General features: G+C 41.8%; 1 protein-coding gene across 3 annotated transcripts in view; it reads right to left on the bottom strand.

The window, feature by feature from the left end:
* ITPR2 (inositol 1,4,5-trisphosphate receptor type 2) overlaps nucleotides 1-27,024 on the bottom strand; it is a 598,268-nt gene that overhangs the window by 517,427 nt on the left and 53,817 nt on the right. For all 3 annotated transcript variants that reach the window (XM_068970194.1, XM_068970196.1, XM_068970195.1), the window contains exon 2: nucleotides 22,925-22,995. In XM_068970194.1, the coding sequence (XP_068826295.1) occupies nucleotides 22,925-22,995 (71 nt within the window). The remainder of the gene's footprint in view (nucleotides 1-22,924; nucleotides 22,996-27,024) is intronic.

The raw sequence follows: 27,024 nt of genomic DNA, 5'->3' as shown, positions 1-27,024 counted from the left end.
ACACTTCTTCTAACTATAAATTTGTTATCTTTTTCTATGCGTCTGAGTGTTTGCTTTTGAGGTATATAATCAACCTACAACAATCTGTTAGTACTTACTGTACAACACAGTGATTCGATGTTTCTATACATTTCAAAATGTAAGTCTAGTTACAGTCTGTCATCATACAAAGATAAAATGCATTACTGACTCTATTTCCCACCCTGTACATTTCATATTCGCGACTCAATTATTTTGCAAATGGAAGTCTGTACTGCTTCATCTCCTTCATCCATTTCTTTCTTCCCCATGCCCCCCTCCCTCTCTGACAACCACATGTTTGATCTCTGTATCTATGACTCAGTTTCCATTTTGCTATGTTTGTTCATTTGTTTTGTTTTTTAGATTCCACATATAAGTGAAATATTACAGTATGTGTCTTTGTCTGACTTATTTCACCTAGCAAAATACCCTCTAGGTCTATGTCTGTTATTGCAAATGGTAAGATTTCAATTATTTATTATGGCTGAGTAATATTCCATTGTATATATAAATACTAATTTGTAAAGCTATAGGGCTTCCCTGGTGGCTCAGAGGTTAAAGCATCTGCCTGCAATGCAGGAGACCTGGGTTCAATCCCTGGGTCATGAAGATCCCCTGGAGAAGGAAATGGCAACCCACTCCAGTATTCTTGCCTGGAGAATCCCATGGACGGAGGAGCCTGGTGAGCTACAGTCCAAAGGGTCACAAAGAGTCGGACACGACTGAGCGACTTCACTCACTTACTCACTCATGCACCCCTACGTTCTTCACAGCATTATTTACAGTAGCCAAGATATGGAAGCAACCTGAGTGCTCCCCAACAGATGAATGGATAGAGAAGATGCAGTGTGTGTGTATATATACGGACGTGCGCTGTGCGTGCTGCCACTTCCGTCATGTCTGACTCTGCAACCCCATGGACTGTAGCCCTGCAGGTTCCTCCATCCCTGGGATTTCCCAGGCAAGAATACTGGAGTGGATTGCCATGTCCTCCTCCAGGGATCAGACTCATGTCTCTTACATCTCCTACATGGGCAGGCAGGTTCTTTACCACTACTGCCACCTGGGAAGCCCATGTATATGGATATATATATCCATTCATATTCTGTAGTTATTAAACTTTACTTGAAAATATTAAATTCCCACTAAGGACAAATCACAATGTCTATATCTTTTTTCTCCTTGTGTATATTTAAGTTTCCTTCATTATAAAAATACTATGATAAACACTGCACCTCATGTTTTTCAAACTTTTATGTGATTCCACAATCTTTATATTTTCCAATTCATTCATTCATAAATATTTGTCAAAGGTCCATCCTGCTGTAGGCACAGTGCTGAACTCAAAAAATTCACGGAAATAACTATGTACTTTGTCCCTTCATTTTGTCCTGCCTCCTTAGGTATACCTGCTGGTCTGACTTCTAATTACTCTCCCTGACCAGAGTTCTCACCTGTTTCCTGCCTATCCACTGCTTTTAACACATGCTTTCTCCTACAGCTCAGTTAAGCTGATTCCTAACTCTTGCTACTTGACTGTTTCTCTAGTAAACTGTTCTCAAATTTTTTGGTATCAAGACCTCTTCACAAGCTTATAAATTATTGAAAACCCCTAAGAGACTTTCTTTTGTGGGCAGTTTCTATCAGTGTTTACTATACAACAGATTAAAATTAGAAATCTGCAACACAATAAAACACAAGCATATGTTCCATTAGCAAACAGAGAGATAACAGCATCACACTTCACAGGGCCTCTGGAAAATCCCACTGTACAGTCACCAAAGAACGAGAGTGGAAAAGACGACACCTGAGTATCATTATGAAAATACTTTGATCTTGAAGACCCTCTCAAAAGGGTCTGGAGGACCCCCAAGCTAGAGAACTACATCTAGGTCTTTGTCCTACAAGTAATTCACACTTTGCATTTACTATCTCTTATGGCCTGTGGTGGGCTTTCCTCAGCTGATAAAGAATCTGCCTGCAATGCAGGAGACCCTGCTCAATTCCTGGGTTGCAAAGATCCCCTGGAGAAGGGATAGGCTACCCACTCCAGTATTCTTGCCTGGAGAATCTCATGCACAGAGGAGCCTGGCGGGCTACAGTCCATGGGGCAGCAAAGAGTCAGACATGACTGAGCAACTAGGCATAGCACAGCATGGCCTCTGGCAACGAAGGCTGGGCTGTCTTCAGCCTGCTTGGTTGCTACACATCCATCATAGCATGGCTCAGAGAACACATGCAACAAAGGCTCCTGACTGCCTTGTGTTCTCTGAAGAAAGTGATCACAGTTTCCAAGTCCAAAAGGTTTTATGCAACTAAGTTGCTGTTTCAAGGCTACTTCTGTTCTACCCTATTTAAGTGATGAAACCTTGAATTTCAGGCTGTTTGATATTTTATTTGCAGGGCAAGGAAGATACAGAAAGAATATCCCAAAAAGCCACTAGAACATGCTACCCATCTTTGTGTTAGGTGAAAGTAGGGAACTTGCTTGCTATCTGGGCTTGCCTATATGGAAGTCAACCAGTGAAGGTACCTGCCTTTTGTTTTATTAACAATGCTGGCCAAATATATATTTTTTAAAAAACAAGTGTTGACAAAGAAATAGGAATCAAAGAACATCCAATTATTGCTTTAAGTCAAAATATCAGTTACACTCAATCAGCTGCTCTTTCCTTTTTTATACATTTGCCCACTGGAGGGTCACATTGGTTTTTTTAACATGCCATTTCAAGTATTTGATTTTTTTTTTTCTTTTATGTGGTAACATCACAAAACCTAATGCAGGAGAGACCTGGGTTTGATCCCTGAGTCGGGGAAGATCCCTTGGAGACAGAAATGGCAACCAACTCCAGTATTCTTGCCTGGAGAATTCCATCGACAGAGGACCCTGGCAGGTTACAGTTCCATGGGGTCACAAACAGTCGGACATAACTGAGTGAGTTTTACTTTTCACAAAACCTAACTCCCAAACTAACCACATAATTAACTTTGTTTTAACTCTTTTTACCTTCCATTATTTATCAACATGAAGGTTTTAATTATGCAGGTACAATCAGAGTACAAGTTGAATAACCATGAAGCTTTCTAGAATAATCATAGCTGGACTTGTGCTTTATGCAGTACATCTAAATGGAACCAAAAGGACAAAGCCCAAGGCCTTATCTCTCACCAGAGCTGAAGCTTTCTGTTTAGGAAGTACTAGCTTAAAAATCATTTTGAGCCTACCTATACCTATGATTTCAAGATAGAACACTTTATGGATGTGCTTATCATCTTCTGGTTTTTCATGGACCTTGAGAGACTCTAGAATTTTAATTTTAACCGGCTCTAAGTCATCCAGTGGAACAGTCACACACACAAACATGCACACGTGCAAACACACACACACACATACACACCACCACCACCATCACCAAAAATCACAGTCATATAGCGAAACATTAGAGAAGAAGCAAGACTCCGAGAACCCCTACAGACCTATCACTTTCACTTTCACAGGGCATAAATCTCTTTTTGCGGGGGTCCCCAGTTAATGAACTGGTAAAGAATCCACCAGCAAAGCAGGACACCCCTGTTCAATCCCTGGGTCGGAAAGATCCCCTGGATAAGGGATAGGCTACCCACTCCAGTATTCTTGGGCTTCCCTAGTGGTTCAGTCAGTAAAGAATCGGCCTGCAATGAGAAAGAAACCCAGGTGGTTTGATCGCTGGGTTGGGAAGATCCCCTGGAGGAGGGCATGGCAACCCTCTCCAGTATTCTTGCCTGGAAAATCCCCATGGACAGAAGAGCCTGATGAGCTACAGTCCATGGGGTTGCAAAGAGTCGCACATGACTGAGCGACTAAGCCCAGCACACACCCGCTAACAAAAGACGACAAGGCTTGAGAAGAACAAAGTGAGAGGGTGGTGAAACACCAGTTGAGGCTGGATCTCTACTCAGAGGGCTGCTTTGTTCAGTCTTTACCTCTTATTCTTCAAAAGGCAACATTTCCAAACTACTTCCAAGCATTTGTAAAACAAACACTGCCACCCGCCAGCAGTTTGCTTTATTCTGAAATTGCTGTATTTACCTTGAAAACCACAAAATGTAAACAAAGGCACCTGATCAGAGAAGATCTTTAAACTGCTTATTCACTAAATCAACACCTGGGAAGAAAGGCGGTTGACTTGGACTTGAGCATACAATGTACAAATCTATCTTTTATCTGTGGTTGCTTAAGTTAATGATTAATAAGTTTTATATAAGATGTACGGAGACTTTCATAAACAAAACATATATTAATTTATTTAATACTCAAAAGAGTGAAATAAGTAAGGCCAATCTACCATAAACCATAGAAGTATAATCCTAATTCACACGTACTCTCACTTGAAATATCAAATGTGGATAAGATATTTTCCCTCCCACTAGAGATATTTTATGCTATACAGCTTGTGAAAACCGGAGTGACTGACTTTTTAATATGTTTTCAATACGTCTAATACATGACAAAACGAGAGAGGACAGGGAAATAGTTTATTTAAAAATAACACAAGGAACCCATCCTGGTGCTCTGTGATGTCCTAGACGGGTAAGATGGGGGAGGGGAGTGACGGTCAAGAGGGAGGGGATTATATGCATAATTATAGCTGCTTTGCATTGTTGTACAGCAGAAATCAACACAACATTGTAAAGCAACTTTCCTCCAATTAAATAAATTTTTAAAAATAGCTACAGTTTAATTCACTGAAGAGTTTCTGAGTGAGCCATAGCTTTAGTTTTACCAACAGTCCATGCTTCTCACCACAATGTGTTTCTGAAAACTATATTATAAAAGCAATGCACTTCTCATAGGAAATTCCACTGGAATAATATACTTGAAATTACCTAAGAAATACAAAAATAATAATGGATATAGCACAGCTAGAAATACTCTAACCTTCCATATATTTAGAAGAACAAACATCCTATAAAAGTGATTAAAATGTGCTTTGTTGTACTTTCATAAGGATTGTTCTTTTCCCCAAAATTAATACTGTATTATGTAAATATCTGAAGACCTCATCAAGGACCTCCAGAGAGGGCCCAGAGAAGCAAAGAGTCCTGAAGGCTTAAGGGCTTTCTCCATGTTTCAACACAGCTAGACTTAGAGGTGAAAAAAATTCACAGAAGTGTAGAGGGGGGATATTTCATTATTTTTCAGTGAAGTCATGAGATTATTTCTGGATCATATGAACTTCTAACCATTTCAGAGCTAGTTTTCCCCTCTGTACTATTCTATCTTGAATTGACTAAATTTACCCCTCCTGCCTCAGCCTCTTCCAGAATAGTATATAAATGGAACCATACGTTAGGCAGATTTTTGAGACTGACTTTTTTCACCAAGTGTTGTGCACTTGAGAGTCACCATATTGCTGGAGGTATCCCTGGTTCACTCCTTTCTACTGTTGAATAGTAATGTACTTCATGTATTATTTATCCATTCATTAAAAGAGAGTTTTTAATTTTTTCCAGTTTTTAATATAAGCATTGAAGAACAGTTATCTTTGTATGAAAGTAAGTTTTAGTTGCTCTTGGTAAATATTTAAGAGTGAGATTTGGGCTTTTATAGGTATGTGTGTTTAACTTTATAAGAAACTGCTAAACTCTTTTCCAAAACGGCTGGAGCATTTTTCCCACCACTGACAAATGCATGGAGCCCTAGTTGATCTGCATCCTTGTAAACACTTGATATTGTCAGTAGTTTTATTTCACTCATTTTTGTAGTAGTGCTTCCTTGTGGTTCTTGATATTGTTGTTTTGGGAGAAGTGCCTTAAATGTTGGCATTCTCTGGGATTCCATTTAGGGAACTCTTCTCACTCTCAGCTTTAAATTCTATCTATATGCTATCAAATTTCAAATCTATATTTGGCATCTGGATTTTTTTCCTGCACCTCGAGATTAACATCTCCAGCAATCTTCTAGATCTACCCCTCTGGCAAAAAGGATGCCAGAACCAAGTTCATTACTGTGGTAAATGGCAAGCAGTCATAAATTCTTCTCATCCCTGTATGCACGTCTCTTTACAAGTGGCTCTGCAGGTGCTTCTGTCGAAAGACACAGTCAATTTCTCCACTCTCTGCCTCTGAACTTACCCATATAACATTACAGGTCTGAATAATACTTGAGCACTAGGGGAGAAGGACTGCCCTTTCTGGCTGTTCTCACACTCACCTTATGGGAGGAATCTGAGCTAGCCTGACAGAGAATGAGATGAATGGCCCAGCCACGCCTGTTAACAACCTATACACACACAGATAAGTGAGTGAAGCCAGCCCATACCATCCAGCCATCAGCAGACCACAATACACGAACAAGTCCATTAGAGATCAGCCAAGTCAGCTCAAAACAGAAGAAGCCACAGGCAAACCCCGAGATTCAGGAGTTAAGCAAATGAATGCTCAGAAAGCCACGCAGTTTTGTTTGGGGGTATTTTTTTTGGTGGGGGAGGAGGGTGGGTGTTAAAAATTAAAACACCTAGACCCTCCTCCTGGAGAAGGCAATGGCACCCCACTCCAGTACTCTTGCCTGGAAAATCCCATGGACAGAGGAGCCTGGTGGGCTGCAGTCCATGGGGTCGCTAGGAGTCAGACACGACTGAGCGACTTCCCTTTCACTTTTCACTTTCATGCACTGGAGAAGGAAATGGCAACCCACTCCAGCGTTCTTGCCTGGAGAATCCCAGGGACGGGGGAGCCTGGTGGGCTGCCGTCTATGGGGTCACACAGAGTCGGACACGACTGAAGTGACTTAGCAGCAGCAGCAGCAGACCCTGCTCCAAGCTCATTTCTGTCACTATTCCACATTCTCCTCAGCTTTTCACTTCCCTAAAACCACAACCACAAATGAGTCATGCTATTACACGTCCCTGTGCCTGTTTCTCCCCAGCCCTCTCCTGTCCACCTAGTTAACAACTGCCCATCCTTCCACAGCTCCAGCTTACCTCCATCCTTCCTCTGAATTCCCAAGGCAATTGTGATCTTCTCTTACTTCAACAGCCCTTTAGGACTAAAAGCAGTATCAGTTCAGTTCAGTTCAGTCGCTCAGCCGTGTCCGACTCTTTGCGACCCCATGAATCGCAGCACGCCAGGCCTCCCTGTCCATCACCATCTCCTGGAGTTCACTCAGACTCACGTCCATCGAGTCCGTGATGCCATCCAGCCATCTCATCCTCGGTCGTCCCCTAAGAGTCTGGATCTCAGTCAGTCTTTTGCTTCTTACTAGTTATATGACCTTGGACAAGTTACTTAACTTCTCTGTACCTTGATCTACTGATCCACAAAATGGGATGTGTTGGGACTTCTCTGGTGGTCCAGTGGTTGGGAGTCTACCTGCCAATGCAGGGAACATGGGTCCAATCCCTAGTCTGGGAACTAGGATCTCATTCAGCCCAATATACTATATGACTATTACACATAAGTAGGAGTAATACATGCAAATCCAGAAGTTCTCCTTAAAGAAGAATCTGCTTGCCCTTTGCCCTCTTTGTATTGACTACAGAATAGTAACCACTGAAGCAATTTTGGAAGCCATGTGTTAAAGACAATACAGTTACAAGACAGTTCTGTATCACTCACCTAGGAACTATTAGGTGAAAGAGAAATAAACTTCTATCTTCTGTAAGCCTTTGGTCTTTGTTGTTGTTTTATTTGTTTTAGCACCTTATATTTTTTTCTGTTTCAAGGTCTGCAGTATTCTGCACTTAGTCACTCAGTCGTGTCTGACTCTTTGCAATCCCATGGACTGTGTAGCCCACCAAGCTCCTCTGTCCATGGCATTTTTCAGGCAGGAATACTGGAGTGGATTGCCAGTTCCTTCTCCAGGGGATCTTCTGACCCAGGAATCGAACCCAAGTCTCCTGTGTCTCCTGCATTGCAGGCAGACTGTTTACGCGCTGAGCCTCCCAGGAAATTCATCACCTTATACAGTACACGCAGATAATAATATCTTAATAACAATGCGTACTTCTTTGAGTTTCAGAAAGATGGAATGGATAAGATAATATAAAGCATTGCAGACTAGGTGAAATTGCTTGGTAGTGTCCGACTCTTTGCAACCCCATGGACTGTAGCCCACCAGAGTCCTTCATCCATGGAATTTTGCAGGCAAGAGTACTGGATTGGGTTGCCATTTCCTTCTCCAGGGGATCTTGACCCAGGGACTGAACCCGGGTGTCCCGCATTGCAGGCAGACACTACCATCTGAGCCACCAGAAAGCATTGCAGGCATCGCCTGACATATAGTAAGGACTAAAAAATGCCAGTGATTAGCAGCAGTGGTAGTAGAGTAGCCCTGATCACATTTAGTTATCATTGGTTTACTTGTCTATGTCATGGAGAATTTATTTGGGTAATGGCTTGGCACTTTCATCTCAGTATTATACTTACTATTTAAAAGGGAAATGCAATTTAGCTTTGCATACCAAGTATTCCCCTGGGAACTACTTTCATGAAAAGGTGAATACTAGGCCTGAAAAGCCAAAATGTCTCTTCCCCATAGGCACAAATCTTTCTACTAACAGGGAAAATGCTATCTTAATTAAGGAGCTATTCTCATCTCTCAAAACAGTAAATTGAAATCTCCATTTTTGATATATGGGCATTTGGTTTCTAGAAAAGACATCAGAGGAAAACTGCCCTTTAGCATCAATAGAAAGGGTCTTATCACCCACTCTTAACAATGAACATACCATAACAAGACTTCCCTGATGGTCCAATAGTTAAAAGTCTGCCTGTCAATACAAGAGACACAGGTTCAATCCCTGGTCCAGGAAGATCCCACATGCCAGGGAGCAACTAAGCCTGTGTGCCGCAACTACTGAGCCTGCACTCCCCAACAAGAGAAGCAACCTCACCACAACTAGAGAAAACCTGCAAGTGGCAACGAAGACCCAGCACAGTCAATAATAAATAATAATTAAAAACAATTAGCACAGCATGAAACTATGAATACGTTTGTCAACTGAAAAGACATACATCATTTTTATCCAGACTACAAACCAATAAACCTCAGACTGAGAACTCTGAAGAACTGGCTAAAATTTGCAGACTTTGGAAGTGGCTAGCTTCTATCCAACAGGACAGAACAAGATTAGCTTTCTGGTTCTACAGAATCCTTTTCTTTATCATTCATCTTGCCTGTTACTGTATACTGACACCCTCTGTTTTCTCAATGTGACTCCTATTACCTTCATTCTATTACTTTTGACCCCTTGTGGTTATGAGAATTACCTGATTCACAGGCATGGAGTCCACCAAGCATAGCACATGACCAGTAAACAAGGTATGGGAATAACCCATGGTTGTAGGATAGCTTATCGCATAACGCGCCTAGGAACGACCAGTCTCACAGAATGCTGAAATGCTTTTCTAAAGACACAATCGATGTACCAGGCAACTCTCTGGAAGAATAAAGTGCCATTCTTCAGCACGCAGTGCATTTACTAAATCAAAGACCTCTACAGGTCCATGTGCCCAAGAGAGGGGGTAGATGGCTTGGGAACAAAGGGGTGGAGGCAGTAGCGGCCCCATGAACCGTCGGCACCTATGTCTACCATATATCTTTATGCATTCCATCCCCACACCTCTGGGCTCCACAGGGCCACACCTGCTCCAACTCACGAGTCTACTAGCTTTGCTGTGGTTCAGTCACTCAGTCGCGTCTGACTCTTTGCAACCCCATGGACTGCAGCACGCCAGACTTCCTGCTCTTTCACCATCTCCCAGAGTCTGCTCAAACTCATGTCCATCGAGTTGATGATGCCATCCAACCATCTCATGCTCTGTCAGCCCCTTCTCCTCCTGCCCTCAATCTTTCCCAGCATTAGGGTCTTTTCCAATCTACCAGCATGGAATATATACTGTGGTTTATCAGCTGGACTCCTCGACTAGAACTTACTTATTTTACTATTAATAGAAAAGTAGTTCATTTTCTCCTTATTGTGGTGGTGGTTTCACTGGTATATGTATATGTTAAAACTCATCAAATTGTACATTTTAAACAACTGTACCTCAATAAAGTTGTAAAAAATTTTAAAAACTCCATCATTCCACAACACCATTACTATAACTTTTTATGTAGCCCTTTGTACTTTCTTAACCAGATGGTCAATACCAAAATCAGATTGATTATATTCTTTGAAACCAAAGATGGAGAAGCTCTACACAGTCAACAAAAGCAAGACCAGGAGCTATGACTCAGATCATGAACTCCTTCTTGCCAGATTCAGACTAAAATTGAAGAAAGTAAGGAAAACCACTAGACCATTCAGGTATGACCTAAATCCAATCTCTTACAATTATACAGTGGAACTGACAAATAGATTCAAGGGATTAGATCTGATAGACAGAGTGCACAGAGAACTATGTACAGAGGTTTGTGACACTATACAGGAGGCAGGGATCAAGACCATGCCCAAGAAAAAGAAATGCAAAAAGGCAAGATGGTTGTCTGAGGAGGCCTTACAAATAGCAGAAAAAAGAAGAGAAGTAAAAAGCAAAGGAGAAAAGGAAAGATATACCCATGTGAATGCAGCGTTCCAAAAAAATGCAAGGAGAGATAAGAAAGCCTTCCTCAATGATCAGTGCAAGAAACAGAGGAAAACAATAGAATGGGAAAGACTAGAGATCTCTCCAAGAAAGTTAGAGATACCAAGGGAACATTTCATACAAAGATGGGCACAATAAAGGACAGAAATGGTATGGGCCTAACAGAAACAGAAGATATTAAGAAGAGGTGGCAAGAATATACGGAAGAACTATACCAAAAAAGATCTTCATGACCCAGATAACCAAGATGGTACTATCACTCACCTGGAGCCAGACATTCTAGAGTGCAAAGTCAAGTGGGCCTTAGGAAGCATCACTATGAACAAAGCTAGTGGAGGTGACAGAATTCCAGCTGAGCTATTTCAAATTCTAAAAGATGATGCTGTGAAAGTGCTGTACTCAATATGCCAGCAAATTTGGAAAACTCAGCAGTGGCCACGGGACTGGAAAAGATCAATTTTCATTCCAGTCCCAAAGAAGGACAATGTCAAAGAAAGTTCACACTACTGCACAATTGCACTCATCTCACATGCTAGCACCCCACTCCAGTACTCTTGCCTGGAAAATCCCATGGACGGAGGAGCCTGGTAGGCTGTGGTCCATGAGGCTGCAAAGAGGTGGACACAACTGAGAGACTTCACTTTCACTTTTCACTTTCATGCATTGAAAAAGGAAATGGCAACCCACTCCAGTGTTCTTGCCTGGAGAATCCCAGGGACGGCAGAGCCTGGTGGGCACCCGTCTATGGGGTCGCACAGAGTCAGACATGACTGAAGTGACTTAGCAGCAGCAGCAACACGTGCTAGCAAAGTAATGCTCAAAATTCTCCAAGCCAGGCTTCAACAGTACATGAACCATGAACTTCCAGATGTTCAAGCTGGATTTAGAAAAGGCAGAGGAACCAGAGATCAAATTGCCAACATCCCTTGGATCATAGAAAAACCAAGAGAATTCCAAAAAAAAATCTACTTCTGCTTCATTGATTACACCAAAGCCTTTGACTGTGTAGATCACAACAAACTGGAAAATTCTTCAAGAGATGGGAATATCAGACCACCTTACCTGCCTCCTGAGAAATCTGCATGCAGGTCAAGAAGCAACAGTTAGAACTGGACATGGAACAACAGACTGGTTACAAACTGAGAAAGGAGTACATCAAGGCTGTGTATTGTCACCCTGCTTATTTAACTTATAGGCAGAGTACATCATGCAAAATGCTGTGCTGGATGAAGCACAAGCTGGAATCAAGATTGCTGGGAGAACTATCAATAACCACAGATACGCAGAAGACACCACCCTTATGGCAGAAAGTGAAGGGGAGTTGAAGAGCCTCTTGATGAAAGTGAAAGAGGAGAGTGAAAAAGCTGGCTTAAAACTCAACATTCAGAAAACTAAGATCATGGCATCTGGTCCCATCACTTCATGGCAAATATACAGGGAAAGAGTGGAAACAGTGACAGACTTTATTCTCTTGGGCTCCAAAGTCACTGCAGATGGTGACTGCAGCCATGAAATTAAAAGATGCTTGCTGCTTAGAAGAAAAGTTATGACCAACCTAGACAGCATATTAAAAAGCAGAGATATAACTTTTCCAACAAAGATCTGTCTAGTCAAAGCTATGGTTTTTCCAGTAGTCATGTATGGTTGTGAGCTGCTGCTGCTGCTAAGTTGCTTCAGTTGTATTCGACTTTGTGCGACTCCATAGATGGGAGCCCACCAGGTTCCACCGTCCCTGGGATTCTCCAGGCAAGAACACTGGAGTGGGTTGCCATTTCCTTCTCCAGTGCATGAAAGTGAAAAGTGAAAGTGAAGTTGCTCAGTTGTGTCCGACTCTTCGTGACCCCATGGACTGCAGCCTACCAGGCTCCTCCGTCCATGGGATTTTCCAGGCAAGAGTACTGGAGTGGGTTGCCATTGCCTTCTCCAATGGATGTGAGAGTTGGACTATAAAGAAAACTGAGCACCAACACATTGATGCTTTTGAACTGTGGTGTTGGAGAAGACTCTTGAGAGTCCCTTGGACTGGAAGGGGATCAAACCAGCCAATCCTAAAGGAAATCAGTCCTGAATATTCATTGGAAGGACTGATGCTGAAGCTGAAACTCCAATACTTTGGCCATGTGATGCGAAGAACTGACTCATTGGAAAAGACCTTGATGCTGGGAAAGATTGAAGGCAGGAGGAGAAGGGGACCACAGAGTAATGAGATGGTTGGATGGCATCACTGAATTGATGGACATATGTGTGAGCATGCTCTGGGAGTCAATAATGGACGGGGAAGCCTGGAGTGCTGCATTCTATGGGGTTGCAAAGAGCCGGACATGACTGAGCGACTGAACTGAACTGAACCTGTACTTTCTATGTTGGGTTGCAATTATTTACACACACATCTTATCTCCCTCATTAGATTATAAATTCCTTGAGAGTAGCATTACTTTCTGACTCATTTGAACCCTAGTAACTAGCTCACACACTGCACTGCACACAGTGAATAATCAATAAATCTCTACTACATATATCGAGATTTTAAAGAGTTCAAAACATCAGCTTCAGATAAGGCAGTCTCTCACCTAACAGCTGTGTGACCTTGAGCATATTATTTGACTTCCTCACAGTGTGATTTCTATATCTGTAAAATGAGGCTACCACGAATTAAGTAAGGGAACATGGCCAAAGGCCATCCAAAGCACTCAAAGTTAAGAATTTCAATACGTAGGACTTTCTATTCTTAGAAAGAGAAGTCTTAGTTATTAAGTTAAAATGTTCACAGACAAAAGGCATTTATTCTCTACTTACCAAAAATTTAGACACACATTTAACATCATGCATAACACTTGAAGGGAGATTTTTACAACAAGCTCCCAACTCGGAAAATTGGCCCATGGATACAGAACAGTAAATAAGGGAGTTGTTCTAACAGTACTAAACCGTGGACATCACAAGTGCTCATTTTCTGCCCATTACGTTTACTCTCCCTGGAGCAAATTAAACTTCACAAGTCAAAGCCACAAATCAATCAAAGTTCATTTGTATGTATGAATCAAAGTTCATACAGCATACACAGAGAGACAAATACACGATTAACTGTGTTGTTCTTGTTGTTGCAGTCCAAAACAGAAAACCACTCAGGACAGCAACTTCCTTCCAACAGAGACTAAAATATTTTAAAAGTACAAGCCCTTTTACAATCCTGACTAGAGTCAACAAGAGAAGCAAAGAGACAAAGCAATGTGTTTTCATTCCATCTTTTGGCCCTTCTCTGAAATCTCACTGAAAAGAATAAACTTACTATCCAATTTCCACTGCCACTTAAGCATTTAATAATAGGGGATTAGCTTTAGAAGGTTCTTAATATGATGACTTACCACAAATACACAGAATCAACACAGCAGAAACATTTAACTGGAGAATGTTAAAGATGTTTTTCAATAAACCATGGGGTTTCTGGCTTGGAAATTCACTGCAGTTTTCTAAACTGAGTAGCAGCAAACTATAAAATGCTACAACCTAAAAGAACTTCACTTAATTCATGTAAAAGTTTTCATCTTCTGCTATTCACACTACAGATTTATATATTAGAATGCATAGTTTTAACACCAATGAACTGAAATTCAGAGGTTGAGAATATAAGGCTGTAATAATATAATAGGTCTACACTTGGCTTTCTCATGAGTGAAATAATCACCTAACATCTATGTTACATGCTGGGTAATAGTAAGACTTCAAAAAAAGCATGTGATGACAGAACTGAAATTATATTGCCTTTGAGAATTACAATTTTCTAGGACTTTATTCATTAATTCAACAAAAATTAATTCAGCCCCAACGATACACAAAACACTGTTCTTAATCTAGGTAACTCAACAGAGCACAGTTTTTGCCCTCAAACAGTTTGTAGTCTAATCACAGACCTTTCAAATAAAGAAACGGGTGCAAATTCTAAGCACATACAAGTACCGCAACTATGTGTCCTCAGGCCCAAGTTCACTGACAACCACAGTGGAGAGTTCCCAGCATGTGGGCAGCTTCCAAGCTCAAGCGCCCACATCGCTCCTCCTGTCCTCATGATCGCTTCCCCGACACTTGGAGAAACTAGCAAGCAGGAGCAACCCAGAAGTTCGTGTGGAAGAAATGACAACACAGTCCACAAATCCACCGAGGATAAAACTTGGCTGCAGCCTCGGATAGGAGATTCTGAGGCATGTTCCTTGTGGTTTCTCCAAGGGCCCCAAAGGACTGAGCTCCAGCTGGCACACTAGTGAGTCTTACGCACACTTTGCGTGCATGCTTGCTAAGTCGCTTCAGTCCTGTCCAACTGTGTGCAACTCTATGGGGTGCAGCCTGCCAGGCTCGTCTGTCCATGGGATTCTCCAGGCAGGAATACTGAAGTGGGATACCATGCCCTCCTCCACGGGCTCTTCCGGACCCAGCGATCAGACTTGCGTCTCTGACATCTTCTGCATTGGCAGGCAGGTTCTTTCCCACTAGCGCCACCAGGAAGCCCTATGCACACTTCAGCACTTTCACTGCATTAGGCTCACTCTCCTTCACTCCCTCACATTTCCCAGGACCATTTCCCAAACTGATTCTCTCCACCCACGTCTTCCAGGGTCTGATGTGACAACAGCTCCAACCAACATAGTCCCAATCTAGTTCTCTTCAGGAGTGTTCAGTCACACTGGAGTAACACATGAAGCGAGACTATCACATATATCCCTGTGATCCACTTCAGCTTCAAGATGTCAGGAGGCTGAGATTTTGAATAAATAAGGTGGATGAGAGTTAAGATCGAAAAAGAGAGAACGAGAGAGAAAGGGGAAGTTTGGAAGGCTAGATCAATGACCAATGCTCAAAAGATGAAACATAACAGATCCCCCATCTGGCTGCAAAATACCATGCATTGAGCACGGAGGGAAAGCAAGGGTCCAGAGATGCAAATGAAAAAGTTTCAGGAGTCTGGCTTGACTAACACCTATAGGGGAGTTGGGGAGTCCTGCTCAGGACTCTTGGGCTGCAAGTGTGGCATCCAAAAACAAGGTAGGGTCTCATCACAACACAGCCAAATGTACTATATTCAGATCTCCCTACGCCACTAAGAATGACATTGACATATAGGAGCCTAACCAGAATCCAAACATAGCAGCGAGATGAAGACTAGAGAAATCACTGAAGATAATGTAGCTGGCAACAGGTGAAAGAATTTTTTAAATTAAGACTGTAGAAGAAAAGACGTGCAAGAATAAAATCATTCTAAACAAATACAGAATGGCAGGAAAAGTAGAGGGCGACAGAGGATGACATGGTTGGATGGCATCATCGACTCAATGGACATGAATTTGAGCAAGCTCCAGGAGATGGTGAAGGACAGGGAAGCCTGGCATGCTGCAGTCCATGCGGTCACAAAGAGTCAGACACAACTGAGCAACCAAACAATAACAAACAAATACTTAAAGCTTCATTGTGTGGAAGAGGGATTAGATAGAATCTATGTGGCTTTTCAGGGCCAACAGGTAGAATTTACAAGAGGGTATTATACAACAGACAGTAGGGTAGTTGTTAAAAGCAAACAGCTCTAGAGCTAGATAAATTCATTTTGAATCCTAACTCCACCACTAATAAGCTTGGGGACCTTAAAATGGTTGTATAATTTCTTTATACTTAACTCTCTCAACTGCAAAATTGAGACAGCACCAATTTCTACTTTACAGGGTTATTGAGATGACTATAAATATTAATGCACAGGAAGTCCTGAGCCCAGTGTTGCATGTATTAAGCGCTCGGTCAATACATGTTAGTGATTTCAAATCTGAAATAGTTTCAGTCTTCATCCCCAAAATTACATGATCATCAAATCTGAAGGAATTCAATAAAGGAATTGTGAAACTGGTAGAGGAAGTAGATATTTATAAATTGGCTCATACCAGAGAATTACTATGTTAGACAAGATTGACACATTCAACTATATAAAATGTCAAAGCTATTACTTAGCCAGATAGCTTTTTCACCAGTGCTCTTAAGTGTATAACCTCCAGAAAAGCGTTAGTCTTTCAGTCATGTCTTTGTGACCCCATGGACGGCAGCCCACCAGGATCCTCTGTCCATGGAATTCCCAGGAAAGAATACTGGAGTGGGTTCAGTTCAGTTGCGTCTGACTCTTTGTGACCCCATGGACCACAGCACGCCAGAATTCCCTGTCCATCACCAACTCCTGGAGTTTACTCAAACTCATGTTCATTGAGTCGGTGATGCCATCCAACCGTCTCATCCTCTGTCATCTCCCTTCTCCTCCCACCTTCAATCTTTCCCAGCATCAGGGTCTTTTCCATTGAGTCAGTTCTTCGCATCAGGTGGCCAAAGTATTGCAGTTTCAGTTTCAGCATCAGTCCCTCCAATGAACATTGAATTCAGGACTGATCTTTAGGACAGACTGGTTGGACCTCCTTGCAATCCAAAGGACTCTCAAGATTCTTCTCCAATACCACAGTTCAAAAGCATCAGTTCTTCAGTGCTCAGCTTTCTTTATAGTCCAACTCTTACATCCACACATGACCACTGGAAAAACCATAGCTTTCACTAGATGGACCTTTGTTGGCAAAGTAATGTCTCTGCTTTTTAATCTGAGGTCCAGGTTGGCCATAAATTTTCTTCCAAGGAGTAAACGTCTTTTAATTTCATGGCTGCAGTCACCATCTGCAGTGACTTTGGAGCCCAAAAAAATAAAGTCTGTCATTATTTCCACTGTTTCCCCATCTATTTGCCATGAAGTGATGGGACTAGATGTCATGATTTTAGTTTTCTGAATGTTAAGTTTTAAGCCAATTTTTTCACTCTCCTCTTTCACTTTCATCAAGAGGCTCTTTAGTTCTTCTTCAGTTTCTGTCATAAGGTTGGTGTCACCTGCATATCTCAGGTTACTGATATTTCTCCTGGCAATCTTAATTCCACTGAAGTGGGTAGCCATTCCCTTCTCCAGGGGATCTTCCCAACCCAGGGATTAAACCTGGGTCTCTTGCATTGCAGGCAGACTCTTAACCATCTGGGCCACCAGGGAAGCCCATAACCTCCATGAGCAGAGCCAAAAGGTGAGAGTATTGTTGTTGCTGCCGTTTTTGTTTGGTCACTAAGCCACGTCCAACCCTTTTGCGACCCCATGGAGTGCAGACCACCAGGCTCCTCTGTCCATGGAATCCTCCAGGCAAGAATACTGGAGTGGGTTGCCACGCCCTCCTCCAGGGAATCTTCCCGACCCAGGGAATTGAACCCATGTCTCCTGCTTGGCAGGCAGGTTCTTTACGACTGAGCCACCAGGGAAGCCCGGAGGTGAAAGTGCCAGCCTGAAGATGGCTCTGAGTTACACACCCAGAAGAAACTGAGTTAAAGAGACGTCTTGTCAGTGTTCCCCCAAGTCCTTGATACTCACGACCTGCTCTCAAGCAGCATCGCACAGCAGAGACAGTCTCTGTTTTAGTTCCTGAAGCATTCAAAGTTCTGCCTCAGAATGACTTTTTGCTTGCCGGAAGCAGCCTTTTGATAGGGCTGGTGGATTATGAAATAGTCACATGTCAAATGACCACAGAGTCACAGAGATGGAAATTTCTAGAGCAAATAGCCAAAAAGCCTGTGGTCTAGGAGACAGGCCTGTCTTCTCTTCCCTCGGCCCTCCTGGGGAGTGGGCCCCTGAGTTCTGGGTTACTTCTGTGTTTTATCACCTTTATGGTTAAGAAAAGGGCACACAAACCTCTCTTGTTTTGATTTAGGTCTGTTTCTCCACCTAATAGAAAATGCATACATATTAATAGGTCTAAGTGTTTTGAAAAATCTATACCCAACTTCTCTTGAGAATAGGGGTAGACATGCATAAAGGAACGAGGACAGGGAAAAGAAAAACGGAAAGAATGTAAAGTCAATAGAAATAACTGCTATCATTTAGTGTGCAGGAGGAGGGCTAAACTGTACATTAGGATCTTCACACTAAGACTCTGCATTCCCAGTGCAGGAGGCCTGGGCTCAATCCATAATAAGGGAACTAGATCCCACGTGCTGCAACTAAGAGTTCGCATGCCATAGCTGAAAGATCCCACATGCTGCAACTAACACCTGGCACAGCCAAACAAATAAGCAAATATTTCTTTAAAACTATGTATCAAAAAATAGTATTAATGATAAATCATGTTGACAATATGTGCCCCTGATATGATGTAGGGAAAAAGTTGTTAATATCCCTTCCCAAAACCTTAGCCCCTGTCTAAGTATGATGAAAACATCAGCCAGACCAAAATCAAGGAACATTCTACAAAATATCCGGCCAGTACTCTTCAAAAGTATCAAGGTCATTAAAAAAAAAAAAAAAAAACAAGGAAAGACTGAGAAAGTGGAAGAAACCAGAGGAGACTAAACAGCCATGATGACTAATGGCACGTGGGATCCTGAACGGGATCAGGATTGCGGAAAGGATAATGGAAAACTGATGACATTCAAAGGAAGCCTGGAATTTAGTCAACAGCAATGTACAAATGGTAATTTCTTAACTGTGACAAATGAACCACAGTTATATAAGATGCTAACACAGGGGAAAGTGGGTGGAAGGGAACTCTCTATACTCCCTTAACGACTCCTCATAACCTAAATGTATTCCAAAGTTTATAGCCGATCTTTAAAAACGAAAGAATATTTGATCATGAAAAGACTTCTGCACTTACTTAAGAGAAAGCCAATGTGCTTCTGTTAGTGCTATTCTGATGGTGTGGTTACTGAAAATAGCTGTCCATCCGCCAGGTTTTAAAAAACCCTTGGGAAGCTGTTTGTTTGTTAAAGCTTCATTTCCTCTGTTCATGTGAAAAGCAGAGGGAACCCGTCAAAGGAATATTGCTTGTACAATTGTGTGTATTGGGGATAATTGTATTAACCTCTTTAAAATTTTGGTTCCTCATTTAAAAAATTGGGAGACCCATATTCAATTTACTTTTTATTTATTTATTTTGGTTGCGTTGGGTGTTCATCACTGTGCATGAGCATTCTCTAGTTTCAACGAGTTGGGGCTAGTCTTCATTGCGGTGCACAGGCCTCCACAGGCCTCTTTCACTGTGAAGTACAGACTCTAAGCACAAACTTAAGTAGGTGCAGCATGTGGCCTCAGCAGTTGCTGCTCATGGGCTCTAGAGCATGGGCTCAGTAGTTTTGCCACAACAGCTTAGTTGCTCCAGGCCATGTGGAGTCTTCCTGGGCCATGCAGAGTCTTCCCGGGCCAGGAATCGAACCCGTGTCCCCTGCATTCCAGGCAGATGCTTATCTACTGTACCACCAGGGAAGTCCTTAACTGACTGCTAATTGCCTTCTAGAAGCTCTAAAATTTTATGATTTGCTTGAACAAACCATACAGTAAGTATGAAAAATAAAAACTGTTTCAAATTAATTTGCAGACACCATTTGTCTGGCTGAGGCAAAAGAAAGTGAGGTGCAGCTGAACTGGGGATACACTGTTGTTTCTTCATATTATCTAAAAAGTAACAATAAGGGAGGGTGCTCTGGAAACTTGGCAGAGGGGTCTGGAAAGGCAGGAGTGGTGATCTTGGGAGGTCAATCTATGCAAAAGTGATGGCTTTTACAGCCAAAGGGAAGAATACGAACACATTCAGGAAGAGAAGGATGAAGCTGCAAAAGAATATGGTATGAGAAAGGATACAGGACTGGGAAAACAAGGTCTGCCAAGCAACGTGAAGGCCAGGGAAAGCAACGCAAGCCCATCTCATGGAATTCTCTGGGGCCCCATCAGGAGGGGCCTCCAAGAATCCAAGGAGAAGAGTCAGAGCTTTCAGACAAAAAGGAATCTTGAATCTTCAATGGCAAGATACCCTCCTTCTCCAATGATGAGTGGAGACAAATGACTTAGTCTTACACAAGAGGTAGAAAATGAGAGCAAACCAGCAACGACAATGACCTAACGTATTAGATTACAGGAAAAGCCAGCCTTCCAGGGGCGGACGGAGCACCTGAATGATTCATACTTTGAACCAATGCCCGCTGAATCATATAACACCAAGTATTTGTGTATAATTACCTCCTGGGTACAGAGCTGTTACTGCAGAGTTCCCTCAGATACACTAAAATATTTAAAGGAAAAAGACAGCCACAAACCCTGAAGATTTATCTTTGACAGACTAACTTCCCCTGACAGAGGAATAAGGCTACACAAGCTCATGATCATGAAGTATGAAGCACCCCTGGGAACCAAGTTGTATCACACGATCCCAGGGAAAGTGTGGGTCTCTCACCCATAAACAGCTAATGGCTATTTTTTTCTTATGTGTACTATGGGCAAAGTTCTGTGCCTAGGAAACACAAACAGAATAAAAGAAAAGCTTGCCCTTGAAGAGGTTATAATGTAAGAGAAGAGCCAATTATTTTTAAAGGAAATACATTATGTCTTTCTATCATAAGTTAGCTACCATTTGTATAATGACTTAAAACACTTTTACATTTATTCTCTGGAAATAATCCAAGCCACACAGAGCCTTGTGTGGCAAGATTATTCTTGTTTTTATCCACCCCTGGTCCCACCAGGCAATGACAGATGTCCTCGGAGACACTAAGTGGTTGGGTGACCTACTTAAGATGACAGTTGGCGAGAAATGCGGTCAAACCCAGACTCCACTCTTTTTCCTGCTACAAATACAGATCTGTTCTCCCAGTTTGCTTTTAAAACTTTTTATCTTCCACATCTTACAGTTCACAAAAGAGAGTCTGTGGATCTGAATTTGTTTATCATCCCTTCTCTGAATTCAATATATCTCCTCCACCTGAGAAACAGTGGCTTTCTACAACTTAGGCAAGTTCTCACCCATATCTCTTTACACATTGCCTCATTCTCATGCACTCCGGCCTCTCCTTCTAGAATCTGATTAGATGCTGCTAGACCCTCTCGGCCCCTCCCCAACACTGGTTTTTCATGACCTGTTCACACGTTCCTCTGCCCTGCATTCTGGGTAATCTCCTCAGCTCTCTCTTCCATACCACAGTCTCCTCATCTCCTCATGTAATACACTCGCTCACGCTTTCTAGAACCTGTATGTTCTTCTTCATAGTGTCCGTTCTTCCATCAGCCTCCTCTAGCCTCTTCTGCCTCTGAAATCATTTCCACACACTTACTGCACAGTCTCTGGAAAGCTCTCCTGGAGCACTCTGTGTCTGGTTTGTCACAACTGCTGACTCTCCTTCAAGCAGGTCAACAGTGAGTCCCTCCTCCATGGGGACTGTGTTGTGAGAAGACTTCACGTGCCCAGGGCTGGGGGAGTGTCCCCACTGAGCAGGGGTCTAGGCGCACTGATGGGTGGTATCACTCCCTCAGTCTGCTTTCACGCTAATTTCTCCACATGGAGAGACAAGTAGATGGCGTATTCAAAGTGACTGATGTCACTCAAACCACATTTACTGTGCCTGTCACTCTCTGAGACAAAAATGCAATATTCCTGCAAATCCTTATAATAAAAATGGTGTAAGAAAGTTACAGAACATGAAGCATGGGAAACACTCATCAGACATGAAGGCTCCCTCCTCCCCCATGCACGTGGACAGCATCCTAACCTGGGTCTGGGGCTCCAGCGAACCCCTCTGACTCTCTACCCAGATCAGGCTCCCTTATTAAAGCTGTCTTTCACCAATGTGAGGAGGAATGCTGACACAGTGTATTCAAAAGGAATGTTGCTTTTAAGTTGTTATCATTATATTATACACTATAAAGTATTAATTTGACTTGCACAAGCTCTTAATGACTGGTCTTAGTTGTCTATGATTCTCTACAAGTCCCATTAATCCTTCTCTTGTAATAGTCATAATCAATTTGCTACTGTGAACAACTTCTCAGCTGATAGTATGACACTGCCTCTAAAATTATACCTAGAAAGGAGTTCTAAGACAATTGTTAGTTATTACGTACCACCCAAAGTGACATTTTAAAAGTGAAACTAACACATCAGTGTCACCATGCTGGAGATTTTACAAAAATAAATTAAAGAGCTGATAAGGAAACACTAATATTTATGGTGTAACTGTCACGGAAATATATAAATACATATCATTCAGCTATATTTACCGGTTTGAAAAGTGGCCTCTTAACATACAGACTACTCTCTAGCAAAACAAAACTTGAAGCTATTCTTTGAGTATCAGTCCTTCAGTGTGTCAAGGAAGAGAAACAATGGGGAACTTTTGAAAGAGTTTTCAGCAGATATATTTCTATTTGAAAGTTTTATATTGAATAAAGTTCTAATATTACTTCTTTTAAGACACAAAAATACCCCCACTTAGGTCATATAATATAAAGTAAGTATTTCTTTCCTACCTCGGAACTTCTTGGGAGGGTTGGCAAGGTCCCCTGCTTCTGGGTGCACCACACATCGGTCATCCACCAGTCTGGAAGGAAAAGAACATTCACACTGTTGACATTGTCATGTTCATAGAGCACAAAATGCACACGGAGATTGCATCAATATTTACAAAAAGTTTTTAATACCACTCTTCATTCAGAAATGTTTGAATAGTCATAGATTTGGAAAAAGATCTGGTTATACAGGCGTGAATCAAAGCAGGGTTTAGAAAACTCAAAACTGAAAAACTGTTAGGTGGTGCGCTTCCCAGGTGGCAGTAGTGGTTAAGAATCCGTCTGCCAATGCAGGAGACCTAAGAGACGAGGGTTCGATTGCCAGGTAGAGAAGATCCCCTGGAGTAGGAAACAGCAACCCACTCCAGTATTCTTGTCTGGAAAAATTCCATGGACAGAGGAGCCTGGTGGGTTACAGTCCATGGGGTTGCAAAGAGTCGGACATGGCTAAGCACCAAGCAGCAGCAGCAGGAAACGTTAGAGAAATCACGATATTGACAAACCATGAAACACTGCAGAGCCATTTACAATTCTATTTTTTAAAGGCAGTAGTGTGGAAAACATTTATAATATGTGGTGAAAATAAGTGGGAAAAAATCAATAAGATATTGTATGTATTTAAACACACACACACACACACCCCTCTACAGAGATCCATATGAGGACTGGAACACAGACATCAAAACATTAACAGGGATTAGACTGCCCAAGTTTTCATGTTCCAGCATGAATGTGAGCGTGTTCTCTTTTATTTTTATAAGGAATGTGTAAGCTTATGAGATCAGGCTCACAGAGTGATGACACAATAGGATAAAAAGTGCTCATCCTGTGTTCAACTATGGCCCAGCCAGGTGGGGGTTTGGACCTCCTTCGCTACACCTGCAAACACAGATAAGAGTACCCACCTCATGGTATTGTCAGGAGGACTGACTAACTTCATTGCTGTAATGTACCTAGCACAGTTTCTAGCATAGAGTAGGCCCTTAAATATTAAGTGTTTAAGATAATAACATTTGGGACTTCACCTGCCCTATTCCTATCTTCCTCGAGAAGGATGCCTGACACTTAGTGATGAGTACTCAATAAATTTACTCAAATGAACAGAGTACCTTTCTAGTTACAAAAACTTGCCCCTATTAAAATGTCCATGAAAAGCCAATTTTGAGGAAAATTCCCAGAAAAGCTGAATCTCTGGTCTAAGAGCCAGAAGACATGAATCTCTGTGTCAGGATAATATTTAACTACCAAAAGACTCACTGATAGTCATTTTCTCCATTGACTAAATAATGAGAGCCATTAGGGTTTTCTCCAGAATATTGTAAGAATGCACATGAGTTAGTCCAAATTTATGAGCTCATTTAAAGAATGATGCCCCAGTTGGAACTTTGTTAAAAAGCACACATAAACCCCAACACAAAAGTAAACCCCATTCACTAATATGCATTAACCCCAGCATAAAGTAACCCCAATTCATGATCAACAGTACCCTTGAACTAGAATAATTAACCAAATCAAGATGAAACTTTTGGTTCCTCGTTTATCTGTTTACAAAAGCAGACACTTCCTAAATCATTGGATTTCTCTATAAGATCCAATTTCCACCAAACAAAATAATAATTTGATCAAGCATATAGTTTTTTGTTTGATTTTTTTTTTTAGTATACTTCATTCATACTGGTTTGCTAAAATGTGGTTTTACAAGAGCTGCCAAGCATGCAAGAAATTCCTTTTAAGAGGCTTCAAAATTGTTTTCTTAGAAACAGGAAGTCACAATGGGTCAAGAAAAAGCAAACCCAAACCTCCACAAAATCCAACTTCAGGCTGTAACACTGAATGTGCAAGGCTCAGAGTCCTAAGGATGTCACAATATTATATTTAAATCTAAAAAAATGCTGTGAGGGAAACTCCAGCTTTTCTAACTAGTTAAGTTGGGGGGGAAGGGGAGTGTAGGATGAATTGGGAGGGGAACACTGACATGTACACACCGCCATGTGTAAACAGAGAGCCAGTGGGAAGCAGTTACCCAGCACAGGGAGCTCAGCTCAGTGCTCTGTGACAACAGGGGCAGGAAGGGGGGTGGATGTGTGATGGGGGGAGGCGTGGGAGGGAAGCTGAAGACAGGGGTTATCTGTATACTGATTTATGCTGATATACAGTAAAAATCAACATAACACCATAACAACATAACAATTATCCTCCAATTTAAAAAAAAAATGAGTTAAGAATTCAAAGCATAATAATAATTTTTAAAAAAGCACATAGTCTAATTTAGAGACTTCATGGCAAACAGAAGGGAAAAAGTGGACACATTTTATTTTCTTGGGCTCCAAAATCACTGCAGATGGTGACTGCAGTCATGAAATTAAAAGATGCTTGCTCCTTGGAAGGAATGCTACGACAATCAAGACAGCACATTAAAAAACAGAGACATCACTTTGCTGTCAAAGGTCTGTATAGTCAAGGCTTATGGTGTTTCCAGTAGTTATGTACAGATGTGAGAGTTAGACCATAAAGAAGACTGAGGGCCAAAGAATTGATGCTTTCAAATTTGGAGAAGACTCTTGAGAATCCCTTGGACCAGTCAATCCTAAAGGAAGTCAACCCTGAATATTCACTGGGAGGCCTGAAGCTGAAGCTCTACTCTGGCTACCTGATGAGAACATCCAACTCACTGGAAAAGACGCTGATGCTGAGACAGACTGAAGGCAAAAGGAGAAGGGGACAGCTGTGGATGGTGGCACTGGAGAGGAGACAGTTGGATGACATCACTGACTCAATGGACACGAACGTGAACAAGTCCAGGAGATGGTGGAGGACAGGGGAAGCCTGGCATGCTGTGGCCCATGGGTTCTCAAAGACTCGGACGTGACTTAGCAACTGAACAATAACAACGCATCTAGAGCACAAAAAATATGTATTAAAAGTGGCATTGATATTTTACTTAGTCTTTGTGTTTGCCATTCCCACAGAAATACAGGCTCCCCTAGAATCACCCAAGGAGTCTCCACCTGCATGACGGCTTGCCATCAAGAGGAATGGGAAAAAACTAAAGCCATCAGTCAGGTCACAGTGCATTTACATAAATATTTATGCCTATCCTCAATAGCCCAGATAAAAACATTAGTAATTAAGAGTGACTTCAGTTCGAAGAATTTGTCCTATTCCTTACAAACCAAAGTCTGTGAAAATTACAAAGACAGTCATCTCATCATACAGACTGAATGAGCTGGAACTGAGTTTGGAGAGAATGGAAGAAAGGGAAGGTTACGATGAAATGGGTGGATAAAGAAGCAAGTGTGAATTTTATAATAGTGTAAAACAAGTGTGAATTTTACAACAGTGTGAATGTTATAAAAACATATATGATCACAGATGTTAAATGTTAAAGATGACTTTACTGAACAACTTCTATAATATCTCCAAGAGCCTCTTCTTGAATACCCTCAGGGCCAGAGTATTCACCACTTACCAGCTTCCTGCTCTGTTTTATAGGTTTTTTTCCATCACAGAACTTACATTTTCTAACTACTTGCTTATTAGTCTGAACTTTCAATAAATTGTAACTCCATGAAGTCAGAAACTGAATCCATCTAGTTTACCATTATATCCTTGGCACCCATTAGAATGAGTTATAGTGGCCACTAAGTAAATATTTGTTAAATGAATAAATGAAAAACAATGAGACTGGCTTTCCCAAATAACCTTCCCTTTTTGGTCTCAGTTCTTTCTTTTGGACTAAGTTTTCTTTTTCTAGGATGAACAAGTCTATTTCTCTCTAGTTCTCCCTCATATAGATATTTACCAAGGAGCTCAACATCCTTTCACGCATCCAAGTGTTCAGTTCAGTCGCTCAGTCGTGTCCGACTCTTTGCGACCCCATGAATCGCAGCATGCCAGGCCTCCCCATCCATCACCAACTCCTGGAGTTCACTCAGACTCATGATCATCGAGTCCATGATGCCATCCAGCCATCTCATCCTCGGTCGTCCCCTTCTCCTCCTGCCCCCAATCCCTCCCAGCATCAGAGTCTTTTCCAATGAGTCAACTCTTTGCATGAGGTG

The sequence above is a fragment of the Capricornis sumatraensis genome, chromosome 4 (assembly GCF_032405125.1).
Source record: "Capricornis sumatraensis isolate serow.1 chromosome 4, serow.2, whole genome shotgun sequence".
Classification (NCBI taxonomy): Eukaryota; Metazoa; Chordata; class Mammalia; order Artiodactyla; family Bovidae; genus Capricornis; species Capricornis sumatraensis.
This window is presented reverse-complemented; position numbering and strand designations above follow the sequence as displayed.